The sequence below is a fragment of the Vanessa atalanta genome, chromosome 17 (genome assembly GCF_905147765.1).
Source record: "Vanessa atalanta chromosome 17, ilVanAtal1.2, whole genome shotgun sequence".
In the NCBI taxonomy this organism is placed as follows: Eukaryota; Metazoa; Arthropoda; class Insecta; order Lepidoptera; family Nymphalidae; genus Vanessa; species Vanessa atalanta.
The window spans coordinates 2,308,029-2,335,776 of NC_061887.1; the positions used below are offsets into that span (position 1 = coordinate 2,308,029).

Genomic DNA, 27,748 nt, shown 5'->3' on the forward strand with positions numbered 1-27,748 from the left:
TAATATTAGTTGGATTACTAGTTGAATTGTTTTACCCGCATCAAATCTCCAAATCGCATCGTTTGATTATAAATCAACCTCCTCAAATACAGTATCTATCTTTTTAATTGTATCGTGTTGTAAGATATAAAGTATACCTCTCGAAGTATATATGGATATATCGAAGTAAATAATATGGATCGCTTATATTCATATTGATTAAAAAAAAATGTTATTCAAATGAATATTACGGAGTAAAAAATAGAGCCATAGCCCAGAATAGATAAGGCCTAACATATAACTAATATATGAAGTATATAGTTCACTTTTTTTTTGGGAAATATAATAATTAATGCAATTAATCGTTGGTAACTTTCCAAGTTAATACTATAATATGACGATACAATAAGGCTTTAATGAGCCTGCTCGAATAAAGTATATTTTGATTTTAACATAGGTTTTTTATAATAACATACCAGGCGGACGAGAAAATTGTCCTCACTGGTCAAAAACAATGACGTTATAAAAAATATTAACCATGCCTGACGCCAATGCGTCACCAGACTTGGGAACTGAGATTTTATGTCCCTTGTGCCTGTAGTAACACTGGCTCACTCACCCTTCAAACCGGAACACAACAATACTGAGTCTGCTGTTTGGCGGTAGATAGTCTGATGAGTGGGTGGTACCTACCCAGATGGTCTTGCACAAAGCCCTACCACTAAGTTTTGCTTTAATATGTAAAAAAAGTATCGTATTGAGTATTGAGGGTCGTGTACTCAAACAAAATGGCGTTTAAATAATGGCAACAATAGTTCACGAACGCATAAATTTAATCACAAGTGTTCAATTTAAATGCTTTGAGTTCAACTTAAATCGACGCGAATATAGGTATATATTTTAAAGTGTTCTGGATTATATTTATGTTTCTCGTGCGCAGAATTTATTTTGTTCGTTGATATAGTGTTTTAATTATGCGACTACTGTAATTCTAAAAAAGGATTATGACTTTTTCATTAAATATTTAGTATTAAATTGTATTTTATTTTAGAACAATACATTTATAAATCTTGAACCATAACAGCCACTATGATCATATTTCACATTGAAACATCATGATGATATGATCTTCACATGTTATCCTTAGGAGAGAGGATTCTTAGGCCTATTGTCTAAGCAGCTCGAAGTTAGAAATAAGTAATATTATAAAATATAGAATTAAGGTTAACTTGAACGGTTTCGTATAATAGTTTTCTGTTAATTTTACCAAGGTTTCGAATCATTACCAAAATTTAATAATACAAACCGCTATAAGGGGACCAATAACTGATTTTATCTAGAAAAATGGTGTCGAATGTGGGTGTATTTCGTTATTGAGTTATCAGACATTTCCTGGAACGAAATATATAGTTTATAATAGCTAACATATTTATCTATTGTATGTACTGAGTGGTGAGATAAAGGATAGACAACGTACTGTATCAAATAAATTGGGATCAATTGCACGGAAAGTTTTTGACGGATTTTCCGTAGGCTAGACTAGGTTAGACTAGACTTTTGAATCAAGAACCTAAGGATCTTAAGACTTAGAAGCTTGTCAAAAGGTTTCCTCGAGAAATCCCGGTTATGTGAGATTCTTACCCTATGCACGGATCAGAGAAGTCACTGGATCTTTTCGAGACAACGCAACCCCCGTTCCTCCCGAGCTCTTCTAAAGGGAGATGAGATACTGGTTTTGTATTTGCTCAAGACCACTTTGGATTCCACAGCCACACGGGTAGCACTCGCCCCAGAGAAGAAGTTAGTTCAATCCCCCCAGATCGTCCGTATATATGGTAGCGAGAGGCGAACCCTTGATAGTCTCTCTTCCGGTGTCATACGGTCTTCGCACAGACCGCTCTGCTGATCAGAGGAGTACAATAAGTACCTATATAGTATCACTGTCGCTTCCGCTCGAAGCAGTTAAATACTAACAATTAAAGTAAAAAGAAATATTGCGTAGGGAACCTTAAAAAACAATACCGAAAGCCCAATAAATAGCGGTTTAAATGGATCACTAGGTGATATAACGTATGTCGAAAACAAGCGCGGCGCTGAACGCGCCCTCATTAATCTCTAGCTCAGGAAACTGAATGGATGTATGTATTATCCGACCGAGTCTAAGCGATAGTAATGGTTCGGTCACTTTGTTGGTTCTGTATATTCTCTATCCGTGTTGTTTTAGGTTTTAAAAGTACTTACCGTTACAGTTCAGATTGGGGAGCTATTCTTATTTGATTTAATTTTCATTTTTATATCTATATTACAATAGTTTTTATAACTTATCCTGTAGATTAACCTGGGTAGAACTTTTTCTTCTTAGATCCTTATAGGAATTTATCATTATTCTAACCACAAGAAGAGAAAAGACAATCAATAACATTGAATTGACGCGATATGGCCCAGTGGTTAGAACGCGTGCATCTTAACCGATGATTTCGGGTTTAAACTCAGGCAAGCACCACTGAATTTTCATGTACTTAATTTGTGTTTATAATTCATCCCGTGCTCGGCGGTGAAGGAAAACATCGTGAGGAAACCTGCATGTGTCTAATTGCAACGAAATTCTGCCACATGTGTATTCCACCAACCCACATTGGAGCAGTGTGTTGGAATATGTTCCAAACCTTCTCCTCAAAGGTAGCGTGATGGAATATGCTAGAAACCTTTTCCTCCAAGGGGGAGGAGGACTTAGCCCAGCAGTGGGAAATTACAGTATATTAATAATATTGGTGGCGCATAGGTGATGTAAGGAATGGTTAATATTTCTTACAGCGCCTTTGTCTATGGGCGGTGGTGACCACTTAACATCAGGTGGCCCATATGCTCGTCCACCAAACAATGCCCAATGCCATTAAAAAAAATAAAAATATGGAACTTCGTTTACTGGGGAGTTAAATGGCGTTATTAAAGCAATACATTCAAAGGCACATGTTGGCTACAAATAAACCGTTAAAATTAATGCTTTATCAAAATTATCATTTAATCTGGTCAATTTATTACACGCTTATGAAGGGTATGTGTGTTTGTATACGATATATCGTTTCGATTTCGTGGTTGAGTTATAATTGACGACACTCTATTATATTTTTGCTATACCGACTAATAATTTATTTATAAATAATCTACCAATAATATACATTTATATATGTAATAAATTTTTCCTTAATTATTACGAGTTAGATTTAAATATAATCAGTAGTTGATACATTTTCTTATATTCTATATATATTTAATAAATATTCAGAACTAAAATGTAATAACATCTATGTACGTTTATTTTAGATTGCTTCTAACAGTATTTTTGAATAATTAACAAAATTAAAAAAGTATATGTAAATGTTCATTATTAATAAATAATAACAATATCTATAAGAATCATATCGACGGCAGTAAAGTAAACAAGACAACGACGAATTTCACAAAATCTTTTTTTGAAAATTTTAAAAATTTGACTTACCATATCTAAATTTAAGAAAAAAACAATCTTAAATTTTAAATTTTAGACGATATTTTATGAATCTAACGAAGCAGAAACGGGCCTTAATTTATGCATATACGCCAGAGAAATAGGTCGTTAGTGATTTAATCGTGATAAGGCATTTTTTATCCTATTTGCTTATTTAGCTTAATTAAATTCTATTAAAAAAAAATTAAACTTGCTTTTGATGGAAAAAAAATAAAATGTAAAAGGTTTGAAATTTCACGTACAAAATATGTGGAGTATGATATAAAAGTTTAAATTTCTATATATGTTTAAAGAAAATAAACATATATACAATATTGTAATATATCACCAACCTTTGGGTGTATATTTGATATTATCTGTAAATTAGTTAGCAATGTTAGTTTAGGAATTCATACATTTTCATTTTCAAATTCCGTTATTGATAATTCTTATCTTTGTTTTGGGTATTATTTACTGCCGTCTTTGTAAGATTATGTTAAAGTACAAACAGAACGCATCGATCATGCTATGACACAGAACAATTGTCGCAAACATTTCAACACAAGTACATTAACGAAAACAATTTCTATTATTTTTCAAAAAGAGAACTTATCTTCTTCTCCTGTATAAACTTCCTAACTTCTCTACTGGCTATACTGACTAAAGCCTGTTTTTACAGCACCAGACAGCCGCTCAGACTTTGGTGAGTGATTGCCTTGTTCTTAGTATTTTTCACATTTTTTTTCTTAATATTTATCTTCCGATCTCTCGCTTTTTCTTTATTACAAAGCTTCACTATGACAATGAGCCAGTAACATTCCGCCGATCACACCGTAGCGTAAATCTTACAGTATATAATATACACATTACATTAAATATATTATATGAATTTTAATATTATAACCGTAATATCTTGGCTTTAATAAAATAATAAATTAAATCGTAAATAACCTGTGTCCTGAACTTAAAACATAAATAACGATATATTCTCGCCAGTTTGGATAGCCGCCAACTTTTTTGGTGAATCCTGTGAGTTTGCCAACATAAAAATAATAGAAATTCAAATAAAAAAACACATTCCATATAAAATGTAAATTAGTTTCTGTGTTTCGAGATTACGTCCAAGTTTGTATAGTTTTAAGTTTTGTTTTTTGTTGTTTAGTGAAATGATTCATATGATCAAGGTTGTAAACTTCATTTTATTAAAAATATATAATCGCAAGGCATGTTAAATCAACATTTGTATTTATTTTTATGTCTAGACTCAAATGGGCTTACAAATTACACGATAACAATCTTTTATTAGAACCATTTTTAGCTGTATAGGTTTCCGTACAAATAAATATATTAATTAATTAATATGGGCCACCTGGTGGTAAGTGGTTACCACCGCCCATAGACAATGGCGCTGTGAGAAATCACAACCATTCCTTACATCACCAATGCGCCACCAACCTTGGGAACTAAGATGTTATGTCCCTTGTGCCTGTGGTTTCTTCGCTAACTCTTCAAACCGGAACACAACAATACTGAGTACTGCTGATTGGCGGTAGAATATCTGACCAGTGGGTACTACCTACTCAGACGTACGTTCATTTCATTATCTAAGACATCAAAATATACTTTAATTCAAGTAATGTTTTATGAGCACGAGAAAATACGACCGGAAACGCGATAGTTATTCATTTCCGACTGTTAAATTTCATATATTATCAAATACAATGGCATTATTATTTTAATTCCATACGGAGCAATAAGTTTTATTAATAAAACTTTATTAAAATTTATTTAAAAACTATTTTGCCAGTAAAAAATGTATGTTTAGTTATAAAAAAAATACTAAATATACCGATAAATATGAATTACACTTTACGTATATAATTATGTAACGTTATATTAATGAGTTAAACTAACAATAATTATAGTTTTCCGGTCGACGTTTTTGCTATAGATGACTTCTATAATAGTGACATAATTCCCCTAAGTATTTACAAAGACTTTATTTTTCGATTTCACTGCGAAAAAAACAACGCTTACCTTAATTTCATATATATTATTATTTTATATATACACAACGATATCATTGAACTGGACGAGATCTTGAATCAAAATCAAAATATACTTTATTCAAGTAGACTTTTACAAGCACTTTTGAATCGTACCACCGTTTCGGAATATAGATTCTACCGAGAAGAACCGGCAAGAAACTCAGTAGTTACTCTTTTTAACATCTAAAAATACAGTCATGTTAGTTAAATACAATTATATATGTATCTTATGCCTCCTGCCTGGAAGTCAACAAGCATTAACTCCACGCTTTTTTATGGTCAATATAATCTTGTATCGAATAATATGCATTCCTTACCAATTATATTAATTATGGATTCGTGACAAAATGCCGATTTAATTTTGGTAATAAAATTAATGTTGATATAAGTATTAAAGCGGAACAATGTTGTATTATAAATAATATATATATTAATTTAGAACTGCTTTTAGTGCATAATGTAACATATTAATTAGCAAATCGCATGGAATACGTACGTAAATCTAGGGTTTGTTTATAACTAATATTGTATCCAGTGGTATTGATATATTTTATTTAATTTCTGTCTCGCGGTATTCCCATATTGGTACCAGTCTTTGTAAAGTATTTTATTATAATATATACTATGTTCTAATAACAAATCGGTCAATGAAGAAAGTTTAAAATATTGTAAGCAAAACAAAGTTTCCTTAGGACTAATAGTTATCCAAACGAAAAAGATACAAGTTATCCCATCAAAATCTAAGCAAACTTCCAGTAAGTCATTATAAGCACTTTTGAATCATGATTAAAGCTACCACAGAAACAGATTATCGTAAAACAATAATCGGATGGAGCACGCGAAATATTATACTGAAGCGAACAAAACGAATACAAAATGGAAATTCTCAGTATTGTGTGTAGTAATTAAATACAAATATATTATTAATTATCATGAAAAACAAGAAAAAATATATTTTAATTGATAAATGTCAGTGAATGTTACGAAAGTATTTTTTTCTTATAGTGTAAAATATGTTCATTGTTAATGTACCTTTTTAAACAAAATAACACGTTTAGATCGCTACGGTGTCAACTGTGGATATTTATAATGATGCTTTCAATCTTGACGTAATTTAAATCTTCATTGCTTACAGCTTGAACAAGGCTCAACATTAAAAAAAAAAAATAACACAATGATAAGGTTTTATATCTAGCATGATCGCCTTTATTTTTAACAAATTACAAAACGTCATACATCCTGCTATGATTATGATTGACACATATTACTGATTATAATTTATGACACAGTGCACAGATAAGCGTATAATTTAACGACACGTTCACAAACGGCTTCATTTATAAAATTATGCTTATGGGGTGATCAGTTTAACGATGTTTTATCTCCTTCTTTCTAAGCAGAGAAAGAGTGACATTAATGTTTATCTAAATACCCGATAATCAATGTTCATAAGTAAGGCCGTAGAACAAAATTGTCAATACATCATTTTTATAGTTACATTTTTAAGATTGGTGGAGATAATTGTAATATTATCCGCTGAATGCTTGGCAGATCTCTTTTGTATGACACTGCCTTAATCTTGCAATTATAAATTAATGTACCATTTATGGCATATTTTAAAATATTATTTCGTTAAGTAATATAAATTTTGTATAGAAAAAAAAATGTAGTTTTTTTAAATTACTACCAATTTAGTTTTTTTTTTACGTTTTTGAATTTCAAAATGATATGATATTTATATATTAATAGGGATTTAATCATAATCACGTTTTTTATTACGCTGTTCTCCATATGCTGTGATCATAAGTTGAGTATACTACATAATGATTAAGGAGAACGTTAATTCATTTATCAATATTGTGTGCAAATTACATAAATGTTATGACGATATTTGTCTACAAATTCAAAAATAAATCGTACTGCCTGAAAGAAAACCTTCTATATTACAGAGCATACGTTACTTACATGGATAAAGTACACCAAGCGCGACAGGGCGCTATCGAGCAATTTTCCAACGAACTCCTCCCCTCCCAAAATTTTAATGGTCCATTTCCGATGGTCCAAGATTTGGCCATCATCGACAGGACACTCCCCAACGCACCGCGCCCCAGATTTTTTTTGCACCCTAGATTAAAATACCAGAGGAACAAAAGGTGTGACGAATTACTCTCACACAATTCCAGTTGTGATTATTGAAATAAATAACAATTGATTCGACGAAACAAAGTTTTCACAAGAGAAATCTGTGAAATCAGATTACAAATATCAATCACAGTAGCCTTCTGAAGGTCGACGTGTATTAAATTAATCTTCGAATAGAATTACCGAAGCTAAATTAATCATTTTCCAACAGAAATGGGATGACTTTCAATTCCGAGCATTAAAGCAAGGCTTAAGTAATCAATGATTCACTTAAGCCTCTAAAGTACTAAATATAGACGAGAAACCACAAGTTCAATAGTAGAGCAGTTCCTTAATCCATAACTTCGTCAGCACGGAGCAACAAAAACTGCTTTGAAATTATCTGGAGTCAGTTATAATGCTGAATTGTATCAGAACACTTCCTAAAATTTCTTTGTGATATCTAATATTTTACCAAAAATTTAATTAGATTTTATTTCTAATATTCTATTACCCTTTCATATATAATGTTTTAACTACGAGGTCCTAGGTATTCTGCAAGAAGAAACTCGAAAGTCACCACAATAGTGCGATTCTTTAAAAAATCACCTCATATCTCACTCGATACGTTTATCTACTATAATTTCGAGCTCGAATTCTGCTTTAATTTTCGAATTTCTTCTTACGGAATAGTCTAAACACGACTATGAAATGTCAGAATCGGATATGCGAATTAAACTGTAACTATTATTAAGTCAAAGTCAACAGATTTACGGTGATACCCCATTTTGATGATGATGATTTTTGATTGATGTAAGATGCGTTAAATGTTATATGTCTCTAACTTTCCGATATTTCACGATAGTGGTCCCTTTTTTCACTTCTTTATGATATAGGAAAAGGTAAAATGAGACACCTGATTGTAAGTGGTCACCAACGCCATTAATATTAGCCCTGTAAGAAATATTAATCATGAAATCAAGAAATGTTAAAAAGCGCCACCAACCTTGGGAGCTGATATGTTATGTCTCTTGAAATGAGTCTGGGTATAGTTCTTCTTAAAGAATTGAGAATTCACATGTTAAGGAAGCGAAAATCTTATATTATTCCATAACTAGTTATCGGCAAATGTTGAGAAAAAAAGTGTAATTACTTACTTGCCGGTTCTTCTCGGTAGAATCTACATTCCTAACCGGTATTAGCTTCACTTAATATAGTTTGTTAAATGACGATTCAAAAGTGCTCCTATAAAACCTACTTGAATAAAGTATATTTTGATTTTGATATTTTTCAGGCTTCTAACCAAATTCATCAAATTCGATTTAGTGGTTTAACTTTGGAAGAGAGAGAAAGACAACCCGTTATTTTTTTTTCGGAAATTCATATAAATATTTCTTGGAGGAATATTAAAAATACGTTTCGCTAATCCAAACTTTCCATACGTTGATCAATCAAAACCATATTCAATGACAATAAGGTCAAAAAGAACACAAGATGACCAGAATATAACTAATATACTGATTCGCCTCATACTGAGGATTACCTATTAATCTATAATTCAGACATTATTTTATAATTTGCTCCTACTAACTCCTGGGGTATTCACCAATAGCTAAATGATCACTTCTGCCCATCCTAATAGCTATTCTAAGAGGTCTTAGCCATATCTTACAATGTCAATATTCTGCAAACTGTACTTTCGGAACGTTGGAGTTAATCTCAAGAGCCTGTGTTTATACTAGTTTATACAGTGCCCAATATAAATCAACATTTTTATCTAACTACTGCTCAGGGGCAGACTATTTAACGAGTACAATCAGTGGCAAAAATTTTCGAATCATGGCATCTCATCAGTGGGTTGTTGCTGATATTAATCTTGATTGAATAGTATGTATGGACAATTTTACTTCAATTTTCGACGTGTGTCGGGTTATGAGCACGACGTTTAGCTATATAATGGAAGCACTTTGTGGAGGAAAACATCTTATCTTTCTTCATGTAAACAACATTTTTATCGTTATCTATCTGCTTTTAGTAGTTACTCTGATCAATACTTCGGCAAGCTTGTCTAAAGTTCGATTTAATATCGTATCTGAGCACTATGAATTGAACATATGAATTATTACGGCGAGGAATCGCATACGAAATACGAAAGCATAATATTTCAGAATAAATCAGTGCCACGCTCACGTCACGATTTCCTTTGAAATTTCTTCTCACTTTGATTTTAACAATCTATCATTATATTATAAATATGCATGTTAATCTTTCAGTCTATCCGTTACTCTTTCACGCTATGACCTTTGGTATGAATTAAATTTGAAACCCAAGGACTATGTGGTTTAACGTTTTTTAAACCCTTCAAGGGGCTACACTTAAAAATAAAGGGTTGTATGCAAGTTATTTAAATATTTTTGACACAATTTCACGCGGCAATAAAAATACAAATGTTACGCATCTAGGAATTGATATAAAGCAAATAAGACATTGGACTACGTAGTTAATACAAAGACAGACATATATTAAATCATTGAAAATAATATACTTCAAAATGATGAAAGGAAAATTCTATCGACACTTGACTACCTCTAGAACTCAAATAAGCAAATCAGCTAATCTGTACTTCATTAATATTGATAAGAGCTTTTGGTACTGCGGTTTCAGTCCACAATAATTTCGGTATTGTCAAATATAATAAACGAAATGGAAGGAACGAGGGGAGAAAGATCCTGTATTGTTATGACATTGAATTAATTCGGATCATAGTCATTGTCTCCAAACATTTTACATTCATAGTGATAATGTCATACTGCTCGCTAAAATTGACAACTTTATTACAAATCTTGCAGCATTTAGAGGAAATATGTCTCGCTGTATTTATTATTTCATCTGTAAAATAAACAGAGAGTCAATACCAATCAGAGCAGATACCAGCCATTTGTCTTCCATTAATACAATATTAGTAATCGAATCGAAGCGGTCCGAATCGATACATATCTCGAATGCCTCTGAATCGAGACTAGAATAACAATATTGAGGGATGACAAATGGGAACACGGCACGCGATGCTAAATTCAAATATTTACCTTTATATTTGTTTCAAGTACATAATTTAGTGGTTAGTAACAATTGATTCTACGCATAATAAACGCATAAAGCGTTTCATTATTAATATTTTTATACTTGTTTGTTTTAAGCATCCATTTTTATTGTGATATTTTAAATAAATATTAAATATTATAATAATAATGTCATAAACTAAAATCTCTTCTAAAACTTAACGGACACGAGCTTCAATTGTTTTAATTTTTCTTAATAGTATCTGTCCAGCAGAATCTCGCAGGTATTCTATTCGGACGTTCTGGTTTGATAATCAATTGTGACGTAGATGCTTTACAATACTCCGGAATATTCTCGCCTTTTGAGAAATCATCCTCCGTACCATTTTTATCTTTTGTTGCCATGCTGGTAACAGAAGAAGTTTTGCCTGTTTTTTTCATTAATAATTCAACCTGTGCTAACTCTTCTTCAGAACTGAAATTTTCTTTCACGTTCAAAATGTCTTTTCCAATTTCTTCTAATTTTGATGTTTTCATAGTTTTGAAATTGTCATCCCTTCCAGTTTTCTGATCCTTGGTGATGTTGTCTATTTTATTTTCAATGCGTGTCAATTTCTCTAAAACACTATCGAGTTTGTTTGATTGTGTTTCGATCAATTTATGTACATGTAATATGTCATGTCTCACGTCAGACTGAACATTTAAATCTAAAAACAAATCTTTCATTGTTTTTGCTACCGGGGCGCTTATACTGTCACACAGCAATTGTTTTTCTTTTTCGTTCATAAGATGAATTTTAATATTTGAATCATTTGTATTAATGTATTCGGTTGCAACAGCTTCAAAGGTGTCTGAAGGTATTATTTTTCGAATATCTTTTCTCTTCGATTTTCTTTCATGAGATTCTTTCAAATGTTTTTGATCTGATATTTCGGATAAAGAACAGCATAACGAATGATTTTCGTTGGTGTCATCTATTGTATTATTTTGGGAAGAACGGCTTGAAGAATCCACATTTCTTCCTTTGGCTCGTTTTCGTTCTTGTTGGACTCCAATTTCACGTTTTAATTTTATTTCATTAAGTTTAGCATCTGTATGCTTTGGTTTATGTTCACAAGACTCATGTTTTCTTTTAGTCTGTTTGCTTGATTTAACTTTATAGTAAACAGGATTGGATATAGTATTAGTGCTCGGTGGTATTGTCAATGGAATTATATCTTTGGCAAATTTTATGGTTTGTTCGAGCAAAAGATCTTTTTCTTCAATTTTAGTAGTACAACTTTCATCGTAAATTTTGTAGGTGTGTTGACACTTTTGTGTTTCCGTCATTGTTTCCTTTTGATTTTCTCCATTATGTTCTTTGGGTAAATATCTTTTGTGTATATAGACGATTGGATTGCAGGAGTTTTTATCGATGAAGTAATCAGACAAGTTAATCCCATTGATATTTGTTATTTCTGGACGAAAGTCTGAAAAAAGTTTTCATTTTACAAATTTGTAAATAAAAAATCATCTCTGCACATCAAACATTCATATTCTAAAACATTTTTTCTAAGAGACATAATTTAAGACCAAAAGTGTATTTTTTTTTCTTATTATACACATATGAAGCTTACGTATATAAATGTGGAAGATGCCAATGAATCGAGTAAAACTTAAAAAATTAGGATTAATTTTGAATATATATGAGAATCTGAATATTCTATGAATCTAAATATTTGTATTCATACATTTTACCACTATAATAAAATAGACAGGTCGACGTCTTCAGTAATATAATTTGCGAGTTTGTTCTTGAAATATTAATAAGTATTCTCTCTGATTACTAAATAATGTCTCAAACCTCGCATTCAAGGAATGAAAATCGAAAACAAATATTTTTTTACCTGAATCCATTTGGACTTTATAAACAATATTTGATCTGTTAAAAATATTTTAATGAGAATGAGAACGGAGTAAGTTAAGAATACGAGTTTGTTTATAATTTGTCATTGACAAAATCTAATATTTCACATTTTGACATGTGAATACTTCGTAACATAGTAATCAAATGAAACGAAAGAAGTTTTTACCCCAAGAATAAAAATTATTAGTACATTTTAAAAGACAAAGTTTAACTAAAAACTACTTATTTTATTATAGGAAAAATATTTATATGAAAAGTTTATTTTATTAACCGCCTGCAATTTACTGATAGATTGCCAAAATGGCGGTCATCCTTATTCATAATTTTCTGTGACGTCATGATATAGACATTGTCAATTGCAATAGTTGATTAATTGCAATCTTTAAGGTAGTAAATATGTGTATAATTTAAATGTAATATTATATATATACTGTGAGAGTTAGTATAGTCAGAACGAAAGGAGCTGTTCGACGCGAGCCCCACGTACTCTATCTACTTTTCCCATCACTCTCAAAGTCCGGGTGTCCCGGAGATCTCTGAGGTCTTATCTTTAATATACATGGTATATAAACAGCGTAAGTACCCTCATTAGCTGTGCCACAATGAAATAAAACACGACTGCATGACTTGTTCTAGTACTGTCGTAAGTACTCGTTAAGTATTCTAGAACAAATCCATTGCCAAATTGGCGCCCACAGATAAGTTAACATTGCACTTCAACCGTCTAGGTCTGTACACGATGCAATTAATTATTATGCACTGTTAAGTCACATTAAGCACTTCCAAGTTAATTTCGCACACTTTACAAGGGAATAAAGTCGTTTATTCAATGATATAAAATGATTTAATGGTTTTAAAGCATTATAAACCTTAATAAAATATAATAGAGTAGAGTTTTGTGTATGTATTTCATACGGGAAAGGAGGTTTCATAAGTGACAAACGACAGGAAATCCCTAGCACGGCTCGAGCGCCTCATCGCCCTCTTAAGGCGCAGTATTAACATCGGTACTACGTTTTCTCGATATTTGATATATATTTTTAATATATTCAAAAATATTCTTTAGTGAAGATTTAAAGTAAGAGAGGAAATATTAATAATTATTGGCATAAGAATGACACGAATTTAGTAAAAAAAAAAAAAAAACAAATCAAAATATACTTTATTTATTTAGGCTTTAACAAGGACTTTTTAATCGGCGTTTTATATTTTTCTTGGGGGTAGGGATTCGTATAAGCCCGTCTGGGTAGTTACCATCGACTCATCAGATATTCTACCGCCAAACAGCAATACTTAGTATTGTTGTGTTCCGGTTGGTTTCTGCAGGCACAATATCACGTCTTAGCTCCCAAGGTTGGTGGCAATGTGGCATTTTTGTAATGTAAGGAATTGTTATTATTTCTTGCAATGCAATGTCTATGGGCGGTGGTGAGCACTTACCATCAGGTGGCCCATTTGCCCGTCTGCCTCAATATTACATAAAAAAAAACTAAATGAAGTAAAGCTACACCCGGTTCGGAATGTAGATTCTACCGAGTAGAACCGTCAAGAAACTCAGTAGTTATTCTTTTTTTCCAACATTTAAAAAGTAGTTAATAAAATGAAAAGAAACTAATAATTAAATCAAATAGCTTGACTAAATGTACGCTAATAATAATAATTATCCCCTAATACTAATTAACCATTAAATAGTTCATAACCAATACGTTTATTTATCTTGATCAGGATGCTACGCCACAAAACACCTAAATAACTAAATAATAAACCATTCAGTATAATTTTTAATGCTTGAGGAAATTTATAAAGGTAGGAGAAAAATCTGGCAACACTTCTTCTTTCCGTGGCCAACTTCAGACTTTGGGCGGGGTACCAACACTTGAGTATATCGTTTTCTGAAAAAAAAACCTTCGAAATTTGGCTACATTCTGATCCATAAAATAATATATTTATTCCGTTAGTTATATATAGGAGTTTTGTTATTTTAATATTTACAGTACCATTAGTTGCTTTTTTTGAGTTGACACGAAGATGCAGCAGTGGAATGTGTCCATCGTTCTCATCGTAGTAGGGTTTTGTGCAAGCCTGGCTGGGTAGGTTAACCACCCATTTATTAGATATTCTACCACCAAACAACACTACTCAGTATTGTTGAGTTTTGGTGTAAAGGGCGAGTGAACTAGTGAAACTACACGCATAAGGTACATAAAATGTTAATTCGTGGCGCATTACTGTTTTGAGAAATATTTATGACAATGGACGATGGTAGGACGATGGTGACTATTTACAATCAGGTGGCGTATTTGTCTGACGTTTTACCGATTAAAAAAAAACTTTACTCAATGTGTTCCTAAGCCATTCTTCGGATTATTATGAACCTCTTGCGCGTTCTGCGTGAAGGCATATGAAGGTAGCCCAAAAAAATACATTACATACGTTTTATATAAATCCATATTCTACCTCTCATTCGCTGACAAGAATTATCATAGTTGTCGAAGATATCGCGTAACATAATATACAAACAGTACTCGACCAAAATACAATTTCGAGATTAAACTATTTTTAATTATGCTAGTCTAAAAAAAAGGTCTAGATTTTTCCATCGCTATGTGACACCGAGAGAAGAGCTTGAGAGCAAATCTAATTTAAAACGACGCTCATGGAACGAAATGAAGATATTATCGTATATACTGGTCATAAGAGAATTTTAAAGCGTACGGTTTTCGACAGAAATGGCTTTACAAAATGGATACAGTCAAAAAAATGTTCTATAGCGCACGTGATATAGTTGAAAATGGCATGAAGAATTCTATCCCTAAAGGAGGATTATAAGTAATAATGTTGTATACAAATAATAGGAAAAAATAATGCCATCTAATTTATTGGTAAATGAATGTGGATATCTATACTAATACTTTTATACGAAAGTAAGTTTATTTGTCGATCTATCTATTACGCTTTCAAACCACTTAATCTTAGTAATATGTTGCTTGAATGTCAAGAAAGAACTTGGGAAAATTTTAAGTTCTACTAAACTTTGATTCTAAGTTTTGGATAAATATCTAATAATTAAAAAAAATCTTCCTTTAATCTAAAATTAATATGACAACGATCATCAACGAATAGGTGCACAAGATTTTTTTGTCAATAACCGAATAACAGGTTCACCCAAATGTTACATAAATTTATGACCATAAAGTATTTTTTATCGATCAGTCAAATTGCAAAAGTTTACGAGCTATTCGTTATAAAAAGTAAAAAAACTAAACTTGGCAATGCAGTACCTAGGCTATCAATCAAATTCTATTTTAACTCGTTCAGACCTTAAAATTTTGCTTTAACATTAGTAAGATAGACTATTCGACAGAAATTAAAAGCACAGGTAGACACAGACTAATATACTCCTATTGTAGTTTACAAAGGATTTATGTTTTGGATCTTTGTGTACGACATATTAAAAATATAAATAGACAAAGAAAAAACAGTTCAGTTACTTTTCTCCTGTCTTTGAAATCCGATTTTCTTTCTTTTTTGTTTGGTATCATTGTATCAACAATTTAGTTGCTAAAACTTGTTATTCTTTTTAAATATCGCCGTACTAGATAGAGGACGTTAAGGGTAAAGAACTTTTAAGACATCGCATGTCCAATTTTCCTAAAAGAGTATGTCTGGGGATAACGTACTTGAAGTCAAAAGAAGGTCTTTTTATTTATACTTTAACAAATACTGCATCAGAACGCGATGATCAATATACCTGTTTTATAGATCTGACATGGTCAATTGGTTCAAAGTTCGAATTTTACAGGATCATTTGTGTAGTCAGCCACATATGTATGTGCAGTGATCATCCTCATGAGGACAGAAACTTCTATTGATAGAAAATTTCCAGGCTGTCATTATTAAAGTTATCGTGAAAAGGTCGAAAGGTTGTAAAAGTTACCTGATCTAAAAAATACTCCTGCGAATAGTTGTAAACGCGCACGTACTGCAATTACATCTTAATTTTAACGAGTTTCTTGTAAATTTAATTGTTATAGTTCAATGACACGTTAGGATGACGGTTAACGGTTTTACTTCTTTTTTATGTGGGATTCCTAAAACACTGCGATAGGTGTGGTCGCCACGGAAAAGTTCACCCGTTCTGTGGCATGGCATAGATTTTTTTAGGGGAAATGTTTTACCCCTGTGCCATCTCAACACTCTTATAATAATAATTACCGCAATTGAGGTCATATATTTATATTATCATATGCCTCTAAATACATGAATTTATACATTTATGAATTACGACTAAATACATACAAACTTGTAAATTAGACAATTTTGTCTTTAATTAAATCATTCCAATGAAATCACAATAAACAACAATAGTATTCAATTCTAGACTCGTATTTTTACAGGAAGATTTTCTTTTCAGTACAAATGAGAGAGAGAGCTATTATTATCAGTACAAATTATGATGATGCAATCCATCTAATTAATGCAATTTTGAAAAACAATACGTCTGTGAGACATGGATTGAGAGTCGTTGAGTATAAAATGAAATTAATTTTCATTTCCATTTCTTCATTGTCGAGACCTAGCTGTAGACTTCAACATTACACCAGAGTCCAGTGATTAAACACGAAAATTGTAAACGAAAATTGCGGGTTCAAACCCACGCCTAATTTTTGGGTGCTTAATATATGCTCATAACTCACCTCGTGGTGAAAGAAGACATTCTGCATGTGTCGTATAATATTCTGCCACATTTACATTCCTCCGAATAGTGTGGTGGAATAAACTCAACTCCCCATCAAGAGGAAACCCAATCCAAAATTGGGACATTTATACGCTGTTAGTTTTCTTTTTATCATTGTATTGTTTTTCTGACCTTACTTAGAAAAACCCTTTACTTCCACCCTGTCCCGGACAATCTTACTTAATAAACTGGAATTTTTAAATTGCGCTCGTTTATCCTTTAAAATTTGTAAGTACGTAGCTTCAAGGATATTATACAAATTTATCTAAAAGACAGATATTGCCAAAGTTGGCTCGTGTCTTCTCCAGAATTCGGAAATGAGTTGAAATTTTCAAACGAACTTCATGCACTTCATTTGGCAGCAATGACTCTATTCAGTCTCTGCTGACACTTGAAAATTTGGCATATTATTCTTGTCATTTAAAAAGTTTTTTCAGAACGCAATGCCGTAAGTGCACAATTACTAGTTCAAATTTAATCCCACTGTTGGTAGTTTTTACATTTGTAATAACAGCAATATTAGCTTACCAAAATAAAATCATTTTATATTTGGGTTTCTACCGCGATCATAACATTTTCTTTGACTCGATTTATTGGCACAGTTTACCTGTTGTGGTCAAGAGCTATCTTGCCTACGAATGTGCTTGATCATTGCGTTAACCATATCGAAGTTATACATACGTCATATTTATTGATGATGTCTGATCGAAGTGTGGCCACGAAGTGAAGCACATTGCGATAAAAGCCTTTGATATGAAAAAAATTACGAACAGCGACGCGAATTATCTTCGTTTTTTCCGAAGTACCGAAGGCTTCGCGAAAATTTGGTTGCATATGTCACGATAATGCGAAAATTCGCGGTATCACAACGTATGCGGCCTTAGCATTAGGTTATGCATCGCGATTGTTTAAAGCGTGCACTATTAATTACTTGTTTAAGGAAATTTACCTTAGATCCAGCCAAGATTGCCAAAAATAAAACATCCATCGGTGGCTTACTACCTAGCTCTAGCTCTAGTTTTAGGCAAGCCCGTCTGGATAGATAAGCACCCACCACCAAGCAGCAATACTTAATTTCGTTGCGTTCCAGTTTGAAGAGTGTGTGAACCGGTGTGACTGACACAAGAGACATGACATCTTAGTTCCCAAGATATGAAGCGCATTTGTGATTTAAAGAATCGTCAAAATTTCTTACAGAGCCAATATCTATGGGCAGTAATGATAACTTACCATCAGTTGGCAAATTTACTGGTTCACCTATAGATAGATATAAAAAATATAATCTATACCGAGGATTGCGGATTCAAGCCCGGTAAAGCGCCAATGAATTTTCGCTCGTTCTTGCTTCTCGCGCTGGGCTATGAGAGAAAACCTCGTGAAAAAAGCTTGTTACACGTGTATCCACCAACACACACACTCACACAACTCAAGATATATTTCAGATTTACACTCTGCTATGGACTTTCCCTTAGATCCCAGCCCACATATTTAATGTCTCCCATGTCAATATGCAGAGGCTTGCCACCATTAATTTAAAAACAGTTCGTATAGCTACATAACAATAACACATCTCACATCATCAACAGCACAGTCGCCGAGAAAAAACGGTGTCATTTAAAAATCCTAAGCTCTTCTTTTATTAATCAACAAAACAGAGCCGAAATAAAAATACTAAGCTCTTTTTCCAATTTAAATCCACCGTGTGGTGAACTAAGCCACTTTCCGACCAGGGAACCCTAAGAATAACATTGTGACCTATTTCAGCAACTTTTGAGGTGCTCCTCATTTCAATTGTAGGCCACGGAAAATACGTTACAATGCAAATATAACCTTAATACCACTGCTCACGATTCAATTTCTATCGGAGTTAAATTTAGTAGTATGAAGAGTACGGTTCGCTCAGAAATTCAGTGTTTCGTATTTTAAGAGACATTCACAAGTTGTTACGTGAATAAGAATCAGATGACATTGTTGATGTTTCAGTATTGTTCAATACTGAACTGTTTATGTCAAATTCGTGACCTTTCATCTACTTGTATTTAAGAAAAGGCTAATTACTAATATTTTTTAAAAATCGAATAATTTCTTGTCCTTACGTGACTTAGTAATTTTTTTCGTGGATTTTACCTTTTGATTCCCAATGATTTTTTATAATGTTAGTAAGACGGCTTGGTAACGCCCCACTCCTCGATTCCGTTAACGGAAAAGTATTAAAAGCCTAATCCGACGGGGAACTCTACTTAGAATTACCGTCTGCTATATCTATAAAGTTATTAATACGTCCAAAATAAGTTATTTCCTTCAAAAATTACTTCTTTTAAGCTGCTTAAGAACATTTCTTCTCCAAATTATCTATGAAAAGACTTGACAAATGGTGTAATTCATAAAATATACACTTCACATAACAACAAGAGGACAATTACACTAAGAGTTGCTATTACAATACCTTGGCTGGCTTCCACTGGCAATATCAGTATATTATACGAGGCAGAATTATACATGGTGCACTAAATGTTCATTAAACATCGTTGTAATCTTAATTTATGGACTATGCCCAATATCAGTAATTTTACAAGTTTAAAATGTCTACCCTTTGATTTGGTCCAACTAAAATTCCGTCAATCCTGTTTGTTTGTTACAATGTGATGATAATGTCGTCCTGACCGATTTCGGTCACTTTCGGTCACCAATTTCCAGACTTTGGGTTGTTACTGGTTTTTTTTCCAAAAACCAAATAACTTTGTATCGGCCTAAACCTGAGGTTTGAACTCGCTCGAGTTCTTTGACCACCGTCTAACCACTAGATCAATGATATTCAGTCAATAATATTGAGGTACCAGTAAAATACCAGTAATAACTAGTTTGATTTAACCTCTGTAATACTAGCTTGCCTCAAATATTTCCTATATGAGTCAGATATGTGAAATTCAGTACTGATGTCAAATAGTACTCTGTAGTCGCGGCTGACACTAACACTTTTTCTAAAACGGTAAACTTAGAACACGAGTTAAGCAAGCAAGTTATCTGTCTTTTACAAAATCACATGGGTGCACGAATTTCTAAAGTTATGTTTTACTTGCGAATAGTTTAAGTGATAAATTTATATATTTATGTCGTTACGAACTTCGTCCTACGGCATTTTACGCAGCGAAATTCGCTTTTCTTGAACTATTCCTGCATTTGCTTAAGTAATACGTATGACTTACTTGGAATATATAAATATTTTGGAATTGATTTATCTAGTAACATATGAATTCTATATATCGTTTATAAATCGTCTGTCTTTTTATAATTTTTGTTCTCACATATATTTTTTTACAATTGTCACTCTACCTAAAGGTTGCCTGGTAGAGATCGCGGTTGTAGCTATGTAAATATTTCATTAATTGAAGTCGAATATAGATCAAATAAATAAGCTAACATTAAAACCCAAAAAAATATTTATCCGTCTTAGTGGTTGATCCCAAGAACCTCAGATATGGTTTAAGATAACTAACTCGAGCTCAGCTCTTGTTTATATATGATGCAGGGGTTAGAACAGAAGATTGCGGGTTCAAGCCCGGCAAGACCGACTGAATTTTCGTGTACTTAATTGTGCTTACAATTCATCTCTTCTCATCGGCGAAGGAAAATATCGTGAGGAAACCTGCATGCATTGGATGAAAGGCTGACAGGCCGAAGCGTAGTGGGAAATGCTCCTAACCTTCTCCTCAAAAGGAGAGAAGGCCTTAGTTCAGCAGTGGAACAATTACAGGACATAAATATTTTACACATACAAGTCAGCCATGAAAGTGAAAATAAGAGATCTCAAACAATAGAAATATCCCTGGCTAAATCCGTTCTGTAACAAAAAAAATATAAATTAAGTTAATAGTCCAAAAAGGCCAGGTTTTATCGAAAACCTCACAGTAATTTCCAGTCGGCAAATACTGATATATATTGCAATATGAGATGAGTTCTCATATCTGTACTAATGTTTTAAATGTGAATGTAACTCTGTCTGTCTGTCTAATACGCTTTCATAATTCAATTATGAAGAAAGCTTGAGCCCCACGGTACGAAATAGGCAATATTTGTACATAAACCCTGGCAACAAACCTCTAAAACGCAAGCCAACCCACGAGCGACGACTAGTCAAATATATAGCCTATAGCCGGCTGAAATTCGACATTTTAGTATTATATCGGGCTATAGCCGAATCTGAGGAAATATGTGAAATCGTAAAATCCGTAATCAACATTCTTACACTTGAAGTTTTCGCTTTTTCAATTTTATTACAACCATTGAAAGGGTGTCGTCTGTCGAAGCTTTTATTAGTTACATCACGAGACGTGGAAAAGGGACATAATATCGACCGAAATGTATCTTGAATTCCTTTCATTATTTTTTACATTGCTCTGCGGAAGTTTGGGAACCTTTGATAAGAAGTCTTTGTGCTAAATGTTTCGGAAGAATCGATGTTATTTTAAAAACAATTGTTTATCGTAGAATGTTCGACTTTCTTATCTTTGGATATTTTCAAATTCTCATTTGTCTTTCCATAAGGATTAACGGTATTTAGAATGTAATATTTGCTTGTAGATACGAGTAAAAGATCAAACCTTCTGACAGAGTGTACGTGACTCTAATTACATAGCGTCACGCCCCTGTTTCGCACGGATGCAATTTGATAAAAAAATTATTTACCCTATAGCACTCAGGAATAATGTATCTTTCTACTAGTATTCTTTTTTAGAATTGTACATATGTTTCGGCCCGACCTGGGGTTTAAATAGGACCTGAAAACGCAGTCAATATTATTTCAGATTAGTCAAACGGCAAACGGTGACGAAATACCTTAATCTCAAACGGAAATACCAAATAATAGTAAAAATTGCTCAAAACAAAATTCCAGCTAAACGAATAAAATTTATATATAACCTAGTTATTTTATAAGCCGGTTAGAATCTAACAGGTCGGTTAACCAGAAACGTTTTATTTCGTTCGTAAAGTTCATCCGTGAGTTCAGTTTGGTTTCACGGAGTTTGACTTCAACGTTGCTCCAACCTTTTACTTTATTAGAGTCTGCATTTTATTTACGTTTTGTTTCGGGATTCGGGTGAAGGGTGTCAGTGTAACTACTGGCACAAGGATATAAAGAATGTTTAAATTTTCTTATAGAGCCAATGTCTAAGGACGATGGTGACCACTTACAATTGATTCATTTTCCCGTACAAATTTGTAAAAAAAAAAAACACTTTAAAAATATCATTAGAATATAATTCCGTTAACAAATACCTGAACTTGCTACGAGACCGGTCGGCACTTTAAGTGATCCAAAAGGCACTCACCCAGTTTAAAGATTAAGGTATTAGCGTCAGCGTCTTGGATTCAATACAACTGAAATACTTTTTACATTTTGAACATTTTACGATTAAATGAGCCGGACAATTTCATTATTTATTATTAAGCTATATTCCGGTGTACGTTACTAACGATGCCAGTCTGCAGCGTGGTTTCTCACGTGATCACAATCCATAGTTCAGAACTGTAGTTTTAAAATATTTTGAACATTTCTCGATAAATAACATACATTAAACCGAGTTTGTTAATAAAAATATATATAAGTTTTCGCTAGCGACTTCAACGTCGTTTGAAAGGGTAGGGATGTTTTAAGTACCCCATGTAATTTTCTGTACCCTTTAGCCTGTGTATGCAATGATTATTGGTTGATTGGTTAAGATTTGTAAGCGTAACATACAAATAAACAATTCACGATCACCTTTTTAATACCAGTTAGTTATTATATATTTGATACTATTAAAAGCAAGTTGTTTGAAAATCGCTTTCCTTCCAGATAACCTGTTCTTCGACTTTGTCCCAATAATTGTCGAGCGAGTCAAATTCATGATCAAAGATGGCGATATTTAAAAAAACACTAATTATATTTCTTTGTACTTGAAGACAGATAACACACCTTCAAAATAAAATTGTGATGCCGTCTGATAATAAAAATATACAGGTACACAAAATAAATATTTAAAAAAAGTCCATTATGTTTGACTTTAGTTGATTTTTTCGATAGCTTTCGACAATATTTCAAATTAAAGTTTTTATATGGAAACGCCAAAACATGAACATGTATCTAAATTTAAGTTACAGTTAAATTTCAAAATTAATGACGTTAAATCAGTACTTCGTCAATTTAAATGCATCCAAGCGACATCTGCAGTGGTTACCGTTTAAATATGATGAATTCGGTCTTATCGCGGCGCCATCTTTAAAATATTTTTAAATACTCAAAGGCTCATTAAATGTTTACGTATGACATTTAATTTACATATCCGTTTAAATAAGATTCTAGAGCTTACTAATTGATATTCAAATACTACCGGTTCGAATAAGAAAATTTGCCTGACCTGAGAAAAACTGGTGCAACAAATTCTTATATTTTAAACATGTACGATTTCTTTTCTTATATAGAAATAACCAGTGATCGTGAATGTCCCTTGTTCGATAAAATCATAATATTCATTATAATCAGCGATTCGGGCTGATAATGTAAATAAGTCCGATCACAAATTTTCCAAACCCCAAACATTTTTCGTATATCGTCACTCCACGTAACCCGAGGACTTCTCCTCTCATATAGGCAAAAATAAAACAAGAGGAGTCGCATTACACCCCGTTGGAACGAAGTTGCTTTCGCACTAAATTATCTGTTAAATACTAGATCCATTGAAATAAATGAATAATGTTTGATAAAAACGAAATGACAAGGAATAAATGATATTTTTGAAAACCGAATACAATAGAAAGAGACGGAGAGAAAGGGAAAAAGAGAGGGTGACATAGTGCCGTTCCTTTACACGACGATTTCTACCAGTTCTCTCGCTGTAAGCCGCGTAAATGAATTTCGTTTCAAAAATAAATTATTGTTTTATATGTATACATTTTAAAGTTATTTAACTTATTATTTTCATAATTTTCATGTTCTTATCACATAAAACAAAATAGATTTGGCCTTTAAGACCAACGAATGTAGCCAACGCTTTTATTGATCACGTCACCTTACAGATCGGTGTGCTAAGTTCAGATAATTTGTTTTCACTGATTTATTATCACTGTAATATATTTATTAAAATCTTACGACCCATTATAATTCCAGTATAATCAATAATAAGATTTGAAACATATTTTCTTGTATATTACTTTGCTGACGAGCTTATGGGCTGATGGTAAGTGATCGCCAACGGCCGTAGACAAATTTAACCACTCTTTATAACGTCAACGCATCACTAACCTTGGAAACTAAAATGTCACTTATGTCTGCAATAATTATACTGACTCAGTCATCCTTCTTACCGGAAGACAACAGTATTGCTGCTTGGCGGTGAAAATACGGTGGTACCTAACCAAACAGTCTTACGCTAAGCCCTACCAAGTAAATATACAATGTAACAAAACATAATACAATGTATGTATATACCCGATTCCTTATCGTAACGCCTGCAGTGCGCTCTAAATACCAAATCTGCATAGGCTAAGCTCTACAACTTAATATTGATTAGGACGCATAGACTTAACTAACACTTTTAGGGGTCACAGGGGAACATAGATAGGCACTTGTTTAACTACTAATTACTTGAGTTTAAGTTAATTTTTAAAGTGTATCAGGAAATTTATGTCGAGATAACTGTTATGTTTGATATTGTGAAATATACGTGATCACGTTTTATCCTTAATACAAATAAAATATTAAGCTAGTGACATATAAATCAGACAGACAGGCAGCAAAATAAATATTGGACAACATCACATACATTACTCTGATCCCAATGTAGGTAGCTAAAGCACTTGTGTTATGGAAAATCAGAAGTTACTTTTTCTACATCGACTCGGCCGGGAATCTAACCCGAGACCTCGGAGTGGCGTTCCCATGAAAACTGGTGTACACACTATTCGACCACGGAGGTCGTCACTGAGCAAAAGAAGCGAATATATGTAAATACATATGTTCTAAGCCTTTTTTGCTCGCTGGAAAAATGCCTCCACATTAAGTCGGGTGTGTGAAAAAAATGCGTAACGCATCACGATTTTCCGTGTCATCCTTGCCAAGCTTCCATGTTTCCATATTTTCTGTATCGTTACAATTTTAGTGTAAATATATACTGTCGAAACGAGTACATATGAACTAAGCCTTAACTATACTACAAATAGCAATATAGCCACATACGTACATATATATAATATATGGATAGAATTTTGGTTTTGTTTGAGCCCATTGTTGTACCAGTATCACCGATATCGGGAAAGGAGACAACGGAGCAACTGACAGAGATCTAATATCTACTCCCATATAAATGACGTCATCTATACCAAACGATAGCGTGATTTAGAGCATCTTTTCGGCGTCTTATTAACAACTAGAAGCGTTTAAATTAAAAAAAAAAATCTGTAGCCTAAGTTACTCCTTAGAACATCAGTTAACTGCCAGTGAAAGTCCCGTCAAAATCGGTCCAGCCGTTCCAGAGATTAGCCGGAACAAACAGGCAGACAAGCAGACAGAGAAAATTGAAAAATGTATAATTTTGGTATATGTACTGCGTATACATATATATGCATTTAGTATAAAGCGGTTATTTTAATATTACAGACACTCCAATTTTATTATATATATATAGATGACCCAATATACAAGTTTACGACATACATTTATAAAATAGGTTATTTTAATTGTAGAATATTTAGTACATTAAGTTAATATTATCCATTAACGTAGCAATGAAATGTTCATCTTCTTTAACGTCAGATCATTCTAAGTGAATTACATTAAGAGATATTAGATCACCTAGCCTAGAGCATGATCTGTATCTAGTTTACCTAGATTAGAATATCCTTAGTAAAGCGGGCGAGCTACATTTTATTTGTAATTTATGTATGATTATTTAGAACATGTTTTAATTATTTAATAAATAATAATTGAGGTTTGATGTTGGATTCAGAGTCGAGTTTGAAACATTTTCCTTGTTATAGTATATAAATGTTAGGGGACCATTTGCTTGTATTTAATATGTTTATGTTATGTATGACGAAGATTGATCAATTCATGTATTATGTTTCAATATTATATAATAATCCTACAGCATTTTTATCTCATGTTCTGACAGGGACACATATAACAATTAATAATAATGAAACATTTATCTAACTTCACAGTTCATAACTTTAAAGGTATTGAAACATTGATTAATCATTATGTAAATTTAGTTATGTAAACAAATTTTCTTATTATATATAAGACTTCAAGTACAGGTCACAGTTGGGTGTGATCTATGGGTTGTTATTGCTTTACCTTAATGATATACTGGCATAAAAGTGACGTCGAGGTCTCTGCTTTAATCTTTGCCCGTTGAAATACTATCATTCATTTATGTAATAGGTGGACGGGCCAATGGCCCATCTCATGGTAAATGGTCACCAACACACATAGAAATTGGCGCTGTAAGAAATAATAAAAAAGCCTTACGTCGCACCAATGCGCCACCAACCTTGGGAACTAAGATGCTATGTCCTTTGTGTCTCTAGTTACACTGGCTCAGTCACCCTTCAAACCGAAATATAGTAATACTAATTATTGCTGTTTGGGGTTAAACTATCTGAAAAGTGGTGGTGGTACCTACCCAGATGAGCTTGCACGAAGTCATACCCTCAGGTAATCCTTCACTTCCACTTTCCTTTTCAAGTCCACTTTTCGGGCCAAATTTGAAAACTTGCCTTGAGATCTCATTCATTGCTAGAATTATTGTTTTGAAACTATGTAATAATATATCTTAAATATATGTAAAAATAAATACGCGCTAGCTTAAATATAACTGCCGTATTTTATAGTCAGTCCCAGTTAGCTCATGCAGGCCCTGCGTCGCCCCGGGTCTTCGCGGCTATTGAAAGAAATAGGTCAAAGTCGTTTAAATTTTTGTCTTACAAAAGTTTTAAATTTATTATTTAAACGGCAGAAAAAAAATCACAAGAAATAATTTCACATTAGTTACTTTGTAAGGGTGTAAGGTTCCTCAAGGGTGTTGGATTAAACATGGAATTATGAGAGTAAGGTTACGTGTATTTGCACACACACTTGTGCGCACTCTGCTAATCCTGACAATGGCCGTCTCCAAAAATGGTTAGTTGGAATTATCACAGTGGTAGTGATTTTGTTTTACTTTTTAATTAACTTTTGTTATATAGCGTGATATGAGAACCAAGATAGCTTATTCTAAGACCTACAGTTATGATCCAAGTATTCTATACACTGAGTTTAAATGTTCTTAATAGAATTAGTTCGTCTTTCACAAATCTACTTACTAGATGAAACGTATTCATCAAATAGTAGTTGTGGTCCGCGACTTCGCTCCTGTTTTTTGGTCTATCTTT

The 27,748-nt window shown here is 32.8% G+C and overlaps 1 protein-coding gene and 1 pseudogene across 4 annotated transcripts in view; one reads left to right on the top strand and one right to left on the bottom strand.

The window, feature by feature from the left end:
* The window catches only part of LOC125070311 (sodium/potassium/calcium exchanger Nckx30C), an 89,434-nt gene that overhangs the window by 15,671 nt on the left and 46,015 nt on the right, over window positions 1–27,748 (top strand). For 2 of the 4 annotated variants that reach the window (XM_047680120.1, XM_047680121.1), the window contains exon 2: window positions 4,146–4,169. The exons of the other annotated variants lie outside the window; for them this stretch is intronic. In XM_047680120.1, the coding sequence (XP_047536076.1) occupies window positions 4,146–4,169 (24 nt within the window). The remainder of the gene's footprint in view (window positions 1–4,145; window positions 4,170–27,748) is intronic. 4 annotated transcript variants of the gene reach the window in all.
* On the bottom strand, window positions 25,392–25,506 carry LOC125070686 (annotated as a pseudogene).